This window comes from Vicugna pacos, chromosome X, assembly GCF_048564905.1.
Source record: "Vicugna pacos chromosome X, VicPac4, whole genome shotgun sequence".
Taxonomy (NCBI): Eukaryota; Metazoa; Chordata; class Mammalia; order Artiodactyla; family Camelidae; genus Vicugna; species Vicugna pacos.
This window is the reverse complement of record NC_133023.1, coordinates 24,636,778-24,651,930: the sequence shown is the minus strand read 5'-3', so window position 1 is coordinate 24,651,930 and position 15,153 is coordinate 24,636,778. Positions and strand designations below refer to the sequence as shown.

Sequence of the window (15,153 nt, the reverse complement as noted above, 5' to 3'; positions counted from 1 at the left end):
AATTTAGGTGTGAAATATGCTATTATATGTAACAGCCTTGGAAAAAACTCATATATACTAGAAATACACACTGAAGTAATTATGGATAAAATATTCTATCAATTTGTTTCAAAATAATCCCGTTGAGGAGGTGAATGGGTAGAGGTAAAATGGAACAGTGTTGTCCATGACTTCGTAAGTGTTGGCTTTGGGTAATAGGTTCATGGGGGCTATTTGTACTGTTTTCCTTTTCTGCTTTTGTATATATTTGAAATTTTCATATGTGTCTATCTGTAATTGTTTCCCACTGTCTACTGAATTACACTCACTATCTTTAACGCGCATTGTTAATCATCCCTAGCCTCTGTTTCCTGACCTATCTTCCTCTAATCCTGTACATTTCTGAAAATTTGGTCAAATATGACCTCTCATGTTCCCTGCCTTTGTATGTATGTTACCTACTAAGTATATCCTTCCCACTTCAACTACTCAGCTATGTTTACCCCAAATGGCACTTCCTTTATGAGCTCTTTCTTTGGGTTATGACCAAATATGATACATGATTAATTTCTTCTCTGAACTTCCAAAAAATTTTTGGTACCAGTTAGACCACTCATCAAATAATTTCATGTTATTTAGCTGGGACTTCTACACTGTAATTGTTTCCTTCGGTTTTCCAAACCACATCCTCGCTTACTACCTGAATAAGATCAATTTAAAATTTCTTAAAAACAAACAAGTAGGGGGAGGGTATAGCTCAAGTGGTAGAGCACATGCTCAGTATACACAAGGTCCTGGGTTCAATCCCCAGTAACTCTTCTAAAACAAATTACCTCCCCCTACTAAAAAAAAACAAAAAAGCGAGAGAGAGAGAGAAAATCATTAAAAAAACCAAACAAGTAAAACTGCTTCACCTACCTCTGCTTTATCTGTTTGATCCTTGTATATGGAAGAGCTCAATAAATGTTTGCTCAATTGATTTATCTATAACAATTCAGATGAGCAAAATAACCACATTCACACTTGTAAGACTAGTCAAATATGTAAGTTTATAGCATTTTTAAAAAATTAATTCTTTAGAAGATGCTTTATTACATAATGATGTGCTTTTTCCCCTTAAATATAATCTAGATAAAAATTATGGAGCTAATTTATGAGTTACTTTCACTTATTCATTTATTCAGCAGAAATGCATTGGGTACCTCTATGCCAGGCACAGGTTTGTGTTCTAAAAAATCCACTAGAGAGCAAGACACATAACATCCCTGCATTCATAGGGTCTAGTCTAGTGGTATAGAGAAACCAGTAGATATATAATTTCATGTTAGTCCTAAGTTTCATGAAGAAAAATGTAGAATACAGGGAATACACAGTGGTTGGGCCTCCTACTTAAACTAGAATGGTAGAGAGGGCTCTTCTGAGATGAGAAACACATGAGAAAAACAGCCATATAAATGTCCTGGAAGGAAAATGTACTTTTGGCAGGGAGAACAGCAAGTGCTGAAACCTTGAAGCAACAATATGCTTGGCATGTGCAAGGAACACAAAGAGGCTGAAATGTTGTGGACTTGGAGGAGACTAGGGAAAAAATAAGATTAGAATGGTAGGCAGCATACAACCAAGTCTTATAGAGCTTTGTAGGCCATGATCAAGATTGGGTTTGATGAGAAGCCATTGGAGGGGTTTTGAGAAGAGAAGTAATACGATCTGATTTATGTTTTAAAAGAATTTCTTTGACTGTCATGTGGAACATTGACTGGGAGGGGGCAAGACTGGAAGCAGGAGGATCACTTGGGAGCTATTGTGATAATCCAGGAGAGATATAAAGATGGCTTATATCAGAGCCATAGCAAGGGAGATACTGAGAAGTGGTCAAATTCTGGAAATGTTCTGAAAGTAGAGCCAACAGGATTATCCAACAATTTTAATATTAGAGATTAAAAAAAGAAAGATCAAGGAAGATTCCAAGGTTATCAACCTGAATAATTATTAATTGACACTGTCATTTACTGAAATGGGGAAGATTATGGGAAGAGAAGGATAAGGGGCTGCAGTTCAAAATTTGATTGGGGCTATTTTAATTTTGAGATACTCATGAGACATCCAAGCTTCAAGAGAGTAGTTGGATTTTTGAGTCTGGAGTTCAGAGTTGAGGTCCATACTGTAGATAAAAGTTTGGGAGGCATTTTAATGTAGAGATTATTTACAGTCATAGGACCAAATAACAGGTAGTGTAGATAAAGAAGGAAAGATGTGTCAGAACTAAGCTAGAGCACTCCAATATTAAGAGATCAGTAAGAGGAGAAGGATTCAATAAACGAGACTAAGAAGCAGTGGACAAGAAGGTGGAAGAAAAACCGAAAGAATTCAGGTTACAGAAGCCAAATGAAGACAGTTTTAAGAGGGAGGGAGTGATCACTTGTATCAAAATAAGGACTGTGAATTACCCATTGAATTTGGGCGTGTCAAAAATCACTGGGCTTCAGGGCTGATGACTTTTCAAAGTGAATAACTAAAAACACAAGACCGTTGATTACTTCTGGGATTCATAAATTTCTTTTTTCTCTTTCTATAGACAGCTGATTAATTTCTGACTTGCTTTAAAATTTCAATATTACAGAATATAAAAGACAGCCTGCAACAAATCTCAGGTCGGATTGACGTTATTCACAATAAGAAGCCAGCAGCATTGCAAAGTGCCACGCCTGCGGAAAGAGCAAAGCTCCAGGAAGCTCTCTCACGCCTAGATTTCCAATGGGAACGAGTTAACAAAATGTACAAGGACCGACAAGGGTAGGTAACACTTTCATTTTACTAAATGAATGTCCCTATGTCCCAGGAACTCTAGAGTTCATTTCCATGTTCTTTATGGAAAAAAAAGAGAAGTAGGGAGGAAAACAGGGAGAAGTATCACCATTACTGGAAAAAAGTGGATGGAAAGATATATTGGTGAACAGTTCAGACTAATCAGCTGAATTCTACACATTTTTATGTTAGCATTATGTTGGAGCACTATAATATCCTCTAAAATTTCAGGTAATGTCAAAACAGACTTGGTTATTTAATTGAGGTGCTTTAAATAATTGTGTCATATACAATGTATATCTTTGGTCAAACCTGTGTGCTATAGATTTAGAGCAGCTTGATACTTAGACTAATATGTTGAAAATACAAGCTATCGACACAAAGTTGATTTTCATGTATTGTTTCTGTTTTGAAGGCAACACTTTACATTTTGAAACCCTCTCTTTTGTGCTACAAGGAATTTAAGTTGATTTAAAATAATTTCTGTTGCTTCCCTTAATTGAAATATCCTAGTTTTGAGCAAATTTTTAAAATCCGCATACATTTCTTAGCCTCATGCCGCAAGGTGGTGTTGTCTCTTTTAGTTTTAGGTTTAAAGAAATAAGGTTCTAATGGCTTAAAACACTTTGTTTCAAAGATCTGCAGTCTCATGGCAGTCTTCTTCACTATTCTCAAGGGAAATCAAATCATTTTTTATAATTAGAAGGAACCTCCTTAATATCTATCATATCTGTCCACATCTAACCATCTTTACTTATATTTTTGTTCTTTATTTACTACATTAGAGTCCTAAAATAGTATTTCTAGCAGAAATCTCAGTTACCTCCTGTGGTCATCCCCATTTTGTTCCCAATTATCTCGCATCCAGAGTTGTTTTTCTAAAGTGTAAGAACTTCATCTAATTCCCTTAGAATAAAATCCAGACTCATTAATTAGGGATATAAGGCTTTCACATGACCCCCTGCTTATCTTGGCAGCCTCCCTGTTTATCAGTCCCTGCCTGCCCTACAACCTCTCTGAATTCTGCTCTAGCAATATTAAATTGATTTAAAGATTCCCAAATGTTTTGTGCCCCCTCGGGTCTACCTACCCTTCAAGTCCCACCTGAGTTGTTATTTTCTTCCTAAAATCCTTAAAATATTAGTTGATCACGGAAACTTAGATATTGTTTCAATATTTAATGAAATACAATGTCAATATACTATTTATGTATTTGCAAATGTTGCAAGACTTGGTGGCTCTCCTGTAGACTACATACTCCAAAGTGACATATTCTTAGAATTTACCACATAGCAGTCAATTCTTTTTTTTTTTAACTTTTCTGCCTCCTGCACAAGCTCCTGAAAGACCAAAACTATGTTTTATTTTGAGTGATATGCTCAGGACTAATATAGTACTGAGTACACAGTGGATGCTCAGTGTATCTGGACTGAAGCCTCCTCCAAGAAGCCTGACGATATTTCTCCCTGGATGGTCTAATAGTTTTATCTCAACTTACTGGAAAACAGCTGGTCCGAGGGTATCCAAACCCCTTCTTGATAAAAGAAAAGAAACTCAGCAACCCTGTGTATATACTGCAAAATACAAACTTATAACGCCATCCTGGTACACCTCTCAGTATCCCACATTCAGTCATTATGAGCTTTGATAAGCTACTCCAGTGAAGTCAGTTTCCTCATCCTCTTTTGGGGATGTTTTTTTCCTCTGTTGTCTTCTCAGTCAGTGTTTTCTTCCAGCCATCCAGGCAACCAACATTATCCCCTAAGAACTTTGGGGGATTCTTGGGTAGCCAGTGATTACTGGCTTCTGTAGGCACCTACCACTTTTGCACAAAAGCGGAGGTGAACTTTCTGCTTTCTGAGACTTTCCCCTATTTTGTCTGTGTCATCTTTGATTAGTGAGCTAGGTATTCCCTTCTCATAGAGTCATACAGATGTTTCCCTTTCAGCTCACCTTTAACCATAGACTTTAGAAGAAGTGGAAGGCTCATGGCATTCCACAGAGAGAGAAAGCTGAAATCTGACCCAAATCTGGATGGGTTCTTTTCTATGTCTGGCAAAGGATAGAGTGTCACTAATCCCAGAAGGCTCACTCTTGTCTTATGCAGAGGCTGGAAAAGATCCTAATTTTACTCTAATTGGGCTTCTCTAGGAATTGATCAGGAGCTGCTAAATTTCCTGTGACTTTTAGTCTAGTCTCGGATAAGACCATTTTAAGTCATTGCTATGAGCATAGACTCTAGAGTTCAACTTGTTTTGGAATCCTGTCTTTGCTGCTGTCTGGCTTCATGTCCTTGAGCAAGTTCCTTAACCTTTATGCCCCACAATTCCCTTGTCTATAAAATGTGAAAAAAATATTTTCTAAGTCTTAAGGTTGTTATGAGGATTACATGACACAATGTATGTAGAGTGCTTAGTGGATTGTTTATACATGGTAATGAATCAATTAAAGCCCAGCAGTTTTTATGATAAAAATAATGGTCTCTGGCTCTGATAGTCTTCATGCCTGTTAATTTTTTCTTATATTCTACACATTGTCCTGAGAACCATGGAGAGTTGATTTAAATTCAGTCCCTGATTTAAAGAACCTCCCAGTCCTAGAGAGAAAATTGACAAACAGCCAGCAAATTACAGGTTGATAGATATGAGCTGTGCTAGGAGGCAAGCACAATATCCTTGGGGAGGAGAATAGGAACATCTTACTCAGAGACAGGAATAAAGCAAGGTCTATGAACCATTCAAGATTCTGACTTACAACTAACAGAAAATAACTCTGGTTACCTTAGGTAGAATTATATAGTTAGCAGGTATCAGGTAACTCATGGACTCAATGGAGAGGCCTGAGAGGCAGGTTTAAATATGGGCAGAAATCATCAAGGAAGACCAAGTTTTCACCCAGAAACACATCTTGTATCATAAGAGACAAGATGCATCTAAATTATAAACTGCTATCATAGCCATGGTCCACTGGTGCACCAGAGCTACCATTGTCACTGTATTTGCTTGCTGCTATGACTGCCAAAAAATATCATAAATATTATTTCATTTTATGCCACTAATTTTAGAATTAAGGTTTCTGACAGAAACATCTGATAAAGCAAAGTTGGATTTTTTTCTCTGAATGACCAATGAGTAAATATTTTAGTCTTTGCAGGTCATATAATCTCTGTTATGACTATTGCTGTTACAGGGTGAAATAAACCATAGATAATGCACAAATGAATGGGTATAGCTTGTTCTAATCAAACTTTATTTACAAAGGCAGATGGTGGACCAGATTTTGCTGGTGGGCCAAAAATTGCCAACTCTTGTTACAAGGTATGCTTCGGTCATGGGTTCTAACTGCCAGGGTTAGGAAAAATAAATAACTGGAATTTGGATTCCATTGTAGTGGCAGTCAGAAATTTATCTCCCGCTAAGCCCATAGGATGGCAGATTCTTGAATCCTTAGATTAGAAGCTATACATACTTAAATAGACAGATATCTAGTATATATCCTTCAAGTTGAGTTATCAACAAAAATCTATTGTTTTTTCTTAGAAATTAAGCCAACTTGAGGTTAAATCAAAATACCTTTGATCTGGTAGGAAGGTATTACTATCTTTTCATGTATGATACAAGTATGATAACCTATTAGTCAGCTATTACCATAATATGGTGATACAAATCACCTCCAAATTTGATGGCTTAAAACATCAAGCATTTATTCTCATGCTTGTGGATCTTTTGGTTACCTGTGTTTTGGCTGACCTAGGATGTTGTGGCTGGGCAGCTGTGCAAGCTGTGGGTTAGCTGGGCTAGGTTCCAGGAGGTGTGTTAGGTTAGGGCTTATTACTACATATATCTTAATTTTGGATTTAAGATCAAGGGTCAGTGGCATGCTCTTCTCATGACAGAACATGAAGTAAGCCTCACCTTTGAAGAGCACTTATGGCCTATGATCATATGAATTCCACTCACATTCTGTTGGCCAATGCAAGCCTGACACCGACAGAATGGGGAAGCAGTCTCTTCCTACAGTGGAAAGGGAATAAGAATGAATATTTGCCGAATAATAATCCAAATGATTATAGGTATTAATAATGAATAACAAAGGATTTTTACAGCTAAAAATACCTTAGTGATTTGTATCCTGCTTTATTATTTTACAGGGGAAGCTAAATCACAAAGATGTTAAATGATTTGCCCAAGCACATACTGTGTAGTACATCTGCATATTTCTATGTCACCAAAATAGCTCTAATAGATTTGCCTAGTTTACTCATAATAAGTTACAAATGAGAGAAAATGCATTAGTCTCTTGGCATTCCTAAGGCATAGGTTCTGAGACCATCATTAATCACCATGTTCGTGAATGCCATAATGGCTAAACTCACCTTTATTTAATGTCATAATGTAAAATAGACACTACTCTCTAGGCAGGTGCAAGTAGAGAATTAAAAGCCAGTTTGATTTGTGACTGCTCATGGAGACTTACATCCGTACGTTGTCTTCCAGCAAATAGAACTTCAACATGTATCTCAGTAAAGTTGCAAATTTTCAAAATAGTAAAAGTGGTTCCTTCCCATGGAAACACAAATAGTGAACAGAGTAAACATTAAATCCATGAATCCCATGTTTGCATATGCATACCCATGTATATGGATAGATATATATAAATGTAAGATAAATATTTAACTTTATGGGAAATTAACATTGTTGCTAAATGCTGTTTTCATCTATTTCTTGGTGGGTCTATCATTGTTTATAAAAGATACCTACAGGAAACACATAAAAATAAAGAAATAATTAACATAAAATCTACCTAGTATTAGAGAAACAATGTCCTTTCCTTCTTTCAGCAGATACTTAAGGAGGGTCTACCAAATGCCAGATATTCTGTTATCTTTCCTTTCTTTCTGATACTATCTTTACTATCAAAGCATTAATAAATTTGCCCCATTTTCAGGAAATTACTCCTCAAGTCTAGGAGTATAGCACAGATCAAATGAGATAATAAAAGTGAAAGCAGTTTCTAGACTACAAATTGCTGTATAGCCATAAGATGGCATTATTGTGTAACAACAAGATTCTGGTCTGACGGTGTGAAGGCATTTAAAAAATCGAATTCTATTACCAATGATATTTCATAAAATAAGAAATAGGAAAACCATGTTGCACAAATGAAGCCAGACACCTAAGGATGTATATTGTATGATTTCATTTATATAAAACTCAAAAACAGGCATATCAAAGGTTAAAGGTCAGATATAGTTCACGTTCATGAGGATCAGTAATTAACAAGGACAGGAACAAGTTCTGGAGTTCCGAGGAATGTTTTATTTATTGATCTGTATGCTGGTTATATTGATACATTTCCCTTAAGAAAGTTTATGGAAGTGTATACTTGTGAGTTGTATACTCTTCTGTGTGTATACTGTACTCAAATAAAATTCACACTTAAAGTTTAAAAATAATAACAAATGCATATTTTTAAGTAGAGGAAGGACCTGATCTCAGAATTTTTTTTTTAAAAGATGTAGCTTTAAGAAAAGCATATTACATTGTTCTGTTTTGGGCATTTTCACCAGTCTCTAAGATAAGTTTGTGGCACTACTACTCTAGAGAAAGCTTTCCTGGATTTACCACCGTCATGTTAGGACCACAGTGTCTCATGTCAATAGGATGCTGGGGATGGAAGAGCTGGAAGCTGCCTCCCCAGGGATTTCTCCTTTGTTTAGTTCCCTTAATACCAAGCTCACAGTATCAGTGTGCTCACAGACTCTTGCTGCCACTTGTACTGCAGGAAGGAAAATGAGACAATGCAAGAAATGAAAGGAGGGAAAACAGGAATAGAAACCAAAGAAATTTGATTTGAAGAAAAAGTGCATTAATCATCTCTGTATTCAGATCCTGGGGAACAAGCACGTAATTCTTGAAGCCCACTCCTAATGCAACTTTCTCATAAGCATTTGCTGTCTCACTTGTAATTTTTCCACCTAGGCATTCAGTAAATATTTTTCTCTCATGTCAAGGTGAGGGAAATAACCACACACTACCCCCAGAGGGAAAGAATAATATACTAATCCTTATGGCATCACCATACAATGTTATCCTCCAAAGTGGAAGCTAGAGGGACAGATGCATAATCTGGGAGCTTTTCCAGAATTGTTTGTTCCTAAATGAGACATTCAGCTTTAGCAGCATTAGCAGCCTCTTTTATTTGTCACAATGCCATATGTAGTTGGGAAAGATACATGATAAGTACACACAGGATCCTGACAGCTCAGGAAAGATTCATGTTGTAGTCTTAGAATTAGCCTCTACTAAGTGTAAAGATTTCCATGCCAGACTGGATCTTCATATCCGCCCCCCCAGATCTATGTATAAGTGTCAATATGTAATTCTACTGTTGGTTTTTGAGCTTGGTAGAATGAAGAAGTAAGAGGTAAATGTATATTATATTTATATTATATTATATTATATTATATTATATTATATTATATTATATTATATATATTACATTATATATATCAGAATATATTTATGTATCTTGAATATGGGAAAGCTTTTTATATCTCATTCCAAAATCACCGTTGTAATGACCAGGGGAAAGGATTCTCATGTATTTCATTCATGGAGACACTGCAGTGGAAGATTTGTTAAATTGAGGTGGAAGTGACAGTTTCAATTTATGTCTCTCTTTTTTTGTGCTGTTGAGACCATGGTGTATAGGGAAGGCTTCTGTTTTGGTTCTCAACATCAAAAAATGTTTTGAAAATCATTATTTATTAAATCATTGATTTGATAGAATTCAAATTATATCTAAAGATAACAATACATCATTTATTTCCACAGATGTATGAGGACTCATTCTTATACTTAGACCCACCCACACACTCACCAAATCACCGAAACATTGGAAATATTTAAAAGTTAATTATTGTTAACCTTCAAGTGTATCTTCACTATTTGTTCCCCTACATTCATCTACATTAGTTGATCAGATTTATTTTATTCGTTCCTGGATGTCAGAAATCTTACCAATTTTGCTTCCTTGTACAATGCCCAGTACAGTTCATGTGGTTAATAAATACTATTTGATGATAATGATGATGATGAAAACTATTTTGACAGCATTGACATGTCATATATGCCAGAAATAAATCATCAAAACTTTAGGAAAGGCAAAACTTACTAACCTGTCATTTGCTATAATCTTCCTTCACCAAGCTTAACCTCTACGTTATCTTCTCTGCCCTGTTTCCTCTTGTGTATTTCAGTTTAGGGATCACCCCCTCCTGCACACTACCTTCTATTTCATGCTGCTCTTTCAAGTGCTTATGTTTCTGCCAGAGCTCTGTATAAGTTAAATTAATCCCTACCTATTGTGAATATCTTTCACTGGCCAGTTGTTGCACTTTGCACACCATTGAGAGAGCAGTTGGGAGCCGAATAGAGGACTCTTTTGTTTCCACCCAGCAGCCCAAAATGAAGTGTATGGTTTGACTGTTGATGCCAATTATGTGGAGGTCTTACCATCAGAGGCAAAGCTTTAAACCACAAAAGATTAATCCCATATAGTTGGTGTTAGGAGGTATTTAATGTTAATATATTGACTATCAAACAGTCTCATTAAAACAAACCAATTATCAACAAACAATATCTTTATCCTACAATTCCGATTTTTTAATCCCTATTTAAAACATGAGCCATTCATGATACAGTATAGCGTTTGAGTTAGTTACCTAAACTACTCTTTTGTTTATATTTCCCTGTTTACTTATAATTTCTTCTGAATTCTTAGTTGTTGAGAACAGTTGGTGAAGGAATTGAATGAAGGGGATCTGTTGTGTTTGTTTAAAAAAAAAGGCTTTTTGAAATGCAGTAAAAATATAAGTTTGTTTCTGCCCATCAGCTTATCTAATGTGTGTTCCTGTTGCTAGCTCAAAGCACTCAAGAGTTGCAGAGTGATTTGCTTTTTATTATAGCCATTTCTTACAGGATCATTTGCCTTATATCTTCAACATTTTCAGATTCTTATAAATCTTTACAGTTCACATAGAGGTTAGTTTAAAACTTGCTTCAGATAAGAAATTGACTAGATATAAAATTCACATAATCTCAAAGTTAACCATAGATCAATATCCTGGATCTTTTTTCTGAAAGTAATTGAACATTTTTGTTTCCCAGGATAGCTGTATACACATATTTCCATTCCTCACCATAGCCAGTTTTACTTCTTCAGTGTACAGGGGGCTATAGTTTGCTTGTCTCTTATCTAAATAAACTTGTATTTTCATCATTGCCAAAGGGGAAAGGCTCTAATATCGAAAACAACTGTATGCCTATAGGACTACACTCATTTGGAAAGTAATAACACTATTTGACTTTACTCATTTTATGTTTCTTGGCTTTGTCATGTCACAAATTTCCTTTCTCTAAATATACATTTTGTTCCCTCTGCACAGAATAGATGAGTTTTGGAAGAAAATAACATTGTGCTAAATGTAACTTTTTCAGAAATTCACTTTGCTCTATCAATTAGAATTTGTTTTGGCTGAGAGTAACAGAAGCTCAAGGCAGCAGTGCCTTCACTAAGACAGAAGCATATTTCTCTCTCCTTAAAAACCTAGGAGTGTGCAGTCAAAGCAGGTTTGATGGCTCTGCTCATTCCTGCTTTCTACCCAGCTGTCCTTATATGATGGGCCCTCATCTACATGTTGCAAGATGGCGCTCCCACCACATCCACATTCCAAGAAGCAGGATGGGAGGAGGTGAGGAGTTTGGGAAAAGGATACACACCAATTGCCTTTTAGGGAAGTTTCTTGGGACCTGTCACATTTTACTTATACTCATCCTTCATTGGCCAGAAGTCAGTCACATGACCATATCTAAGATGAAAGGGAAGCTGAGAAATGTTACATTTATTCCTGAATGCCAACAGTGTGTAGTTCTGAAAAATGGGAGAATGGATATTGGACAGGAACTAATAGTCTTCAGAGAAAGTATATTTTGTTTTGCTCATTAAAGAGCCTTAAGAAAGATGTAAAAAGTGTAGCTATGTTGAAGGCTATCTCCTTCCTCTACTTTCTTTCATAATTTTATGAACTCTGATTCAGCTAACATCTTACTCTGGCTTCCTAAATTCTTCCAATAGAAAAGTAGAAGTTTTCATCATTGCTCAATACCCACTTGTTCTGTGTCTTCATACCCTCACAACAAATTGTTGTTAATTAACTTTTGCCCAACTCTTCCCCCTCTTTCCAACAAAGCCACTGCTTAGCCAAGGAAAGAGATGGGTAACTTGGTTATCATAGTGCTCCTTGGTTATATAATCCCTACTTATTCACTTTGACTAAAGTTGGATCAATCAAAAGTTTTAGCAGTTTATATCACTAACTCTGATAATATCCACTATAAAAGAAGAATATAAGACTAAAACTAAAATTATGACAAGGTACTGAAATTTCAGGACATCCCCCTTTCTGGGCATGTATGATGGGGGTTGCATAAGACTAAAGAGCTGCTTTTTTTTAGCAATGCCTACGTTGCTAAGCGGATATTTTTTACATATATGATTTCACTCTCAGGAGAGCGTTATTTTCCAATGAGGAACTTGAGATTTAGAGGGAACAAATAATTGTGTCAAGCTCACATAGAAAATGTATGTGATAGCTTCTATTTTGACCCAAGTTACAAACTCTTGTTTCTGAACCCCTTGCCTTCTGTGTATCTCGTGTGATTACTTGTGCTCAAGGATTATGTTCTCTGTTTCAGATGTCTATCTTCAGTAGCAGGAACAGGGATACATATAAGAAACTTTTTAAACCCTTGTGCCTGAAACCACAGTGTTTTAAAGAGATGTATTTAGAAAGTGGTTATCTTCACATTCAATATTTTTAGAAAAATAGACTGTGATTCTATAAGATGCTTGGCAAAGCCAAGTGGTAAAGGATCTCCTCAAGTTTTTGAGGAACGCTGCCTTGTTCTTTGATAGTCAAGGTCCTACTCATCATTCATGACCCAATGCAGGTAATTCTTTGGAATCATTTGCTGGTCTCACTCAATTATTCCATTTTCTGTGTTCCTAGAACCCTCTGTTCATGTACTGCTCTTATAGGTGGTTACCAGAAATGTGTATGTCTTACATAACTGTGTGCAACTCTGTACCATCCAGTAGAGTTTTTGTTATAGGGGAGAAACTGTGTGAAATACCTTCTGTCACCACTAAGCCAAACACAGTATAATTCCACGATAGCTGCTCAATACGTATTGATTTTTTAAATTAATGAATCCTTAAATGTAAATGATAAACTGCTTACTCATAAGTTGCAATATTTTGGAATGAATAAGCTTCTTGTTTTCTTGGTTAATAAGAATTTCATTTCTATTATGGTTTATTCAACAAAATATTTATATAGTGTAAATTTCCTCATATGTACTTCCATTTTTCTATAATAAGACTGAATTATGACTATGAAGTATAGATCCGACAATCTATGAATAATTTGAGATCTTGATATGTTCTTACAATTATGGTATTTGAGAGAAATAGATTCTCATAAAGAAAATATACTCATTAGCCACTAAAGTCAACATAACTTTCTGGTGGAAGTCCACAGACTTTTGTTTGCTTACTTGCTTACTTATTTTAATTCCTACTGTTTGGTGGGGTGGTGGGGGAGGTGATTTGTTGCCTTTACTAAATTCTAACACTTTAAAAAATCTGTTTACTCTGTGAGAATCGCAAATTCTTGCGATTTTCACAAGAATCATTTTCTTATTAGTTTTAGCTTATCCATGGACAGGCTCAAATTCCTCTTGAAAACATCAGTTTCCTCAAGGGAAAACTGCCCATTACAAGCTAAAGATGTGGTTTTTGAGAGATTTCTGCTTGAAACAACACATTTTAAAATATTCTATGCACCTTTCTAGAATGGTTAGATATTTAGAAAAGTAAATAACAGTTTAGATGGACATTTAAAATATTCTTACCGTTTGAATAATTTGTGTGTTTGAATAAATTTAAGCTGCTATTGTTTCACAAAAGGTGAATTTTGTCTGATTAGATTCTCTACAAATGCTTTATTTTTTTTTTGTTGTTATTGTTTTCATTTGCCTTCCTCTAATAGTGAAAGATAACCTTTAAAACTAAGGATTGTCATTCTTATGCCCTTTGTTTTGAAGGAATTCTGAGATAATGAGAGATAGAATTCTGTAATCTCTATGGATACCTTCTGTAAAGTAATAGCACCATGATTAGAACACAGGTGTCAACTCTCATATTTGTCTTATCCCTTTTTCCCTGTCACCCAGTAATATAGGAGTGACCCATGGTAGCTGTCCATTAGGCTCTTAGCAAAGTCTGCCAATGTTGGTTGTATACTGCCACAATAATTCTGTGTAACAAACACACCCCAAAATAACAATAAATAATTATTCTCATGCTTACAGGGGTACTCTGAATCAACTCTATTTCAGACTGTGAGACTGTAGGTTGAATAAATAGACATGATCTATTGTTTCCCTCTGGGGCTCAGGCTGGAAGGGCAGCAGATACTTGGGGCATATTTTCCCCTGGCCAAGTTCAGAAGCTCCCAGAAGGGCAAGCAGAAGCGCATAATGCTTCTAAAGACCTTGACTTGTGAGTGACACAGTGTCTCTTTCATCCACATCCAATGGTCAAAGCAACTCACATGGCAAGCCCAAAGTCCAGGAGCAGAGGAATACACTGCCCACCATGGAGCCATGTCAGGAATGAGGATACATAACAATACCACAAAATAAATTGGGGCTGACAATTTAAAACACTACACCAACCTAGCAGAGTATTATAGCATCAATAAACTATTTTTGATGGTGCATTTATAAGCAGCCGAGAAATCCCAAACTACAGCTGGTTGACTCCTCTTGAAAAGGTATCCCTGAATCAATTTTTTCTGCAGTTTTATCTCTAATCCAGTGTATTGGGGGTACTTCTATTTCACAAAAGAAAAAGTGTAATACTATGAAGCAGAAATTTAAAGACCCCTGAAAAAATAGGACATTGAAACAAACTTGAAGTCAGAATTTTATTTACCAACTTGAGAGTCTCCTTGTGCTTCGGCTCACTTGAAAGTTGGATTTGTGAATAACATCATGACTTTCCATACCCAGCTGCCGGCTGCCTGAAACTACCATAAGCTGACTATCACGGCTCACGGTATACCCTTGAAGAAGGCCATCTGGTTTATGTCTCTTGGCAAAATTTGTTTAAAAACAAGCAGCTGCATTACAAAGTAAAAAGGAGTCTCTGTCTAGCTGTGGTAAATAAGTAGGTTTGCAATGCACATAATAAAGCATTTTCTAATCTAAGCCAACATTTCTAAAAGGGAAACATTCTTTTCTC

General features: G+C 36.0%; 1 protein-coding gene across 3 annotated transcripts in view; it reads left to right on the top strand.

The window, feature by feature from the left end:
- DMD (dystrophin) overlaps window positions 1-15,153 on the top strand; it is a 1,854,428-nt gene that overhangs the window by 825,766 nt on the left and 1,013,509 nt on the right. For all 3 annotated transcript variants that reach the window (XM_031673322.2, XM_072956638.1, XM_072956633.1), the window contains one exon: window positions 2,600-2,772. In XM_031673322.2, the coding sequence (XP_031529182.2) occupies window positions 2,600-2,772 (173 nt within the window). The remainder of the gene's footprint in view (window positions 1-2,599; window positions 2,773-15,153) is intronic.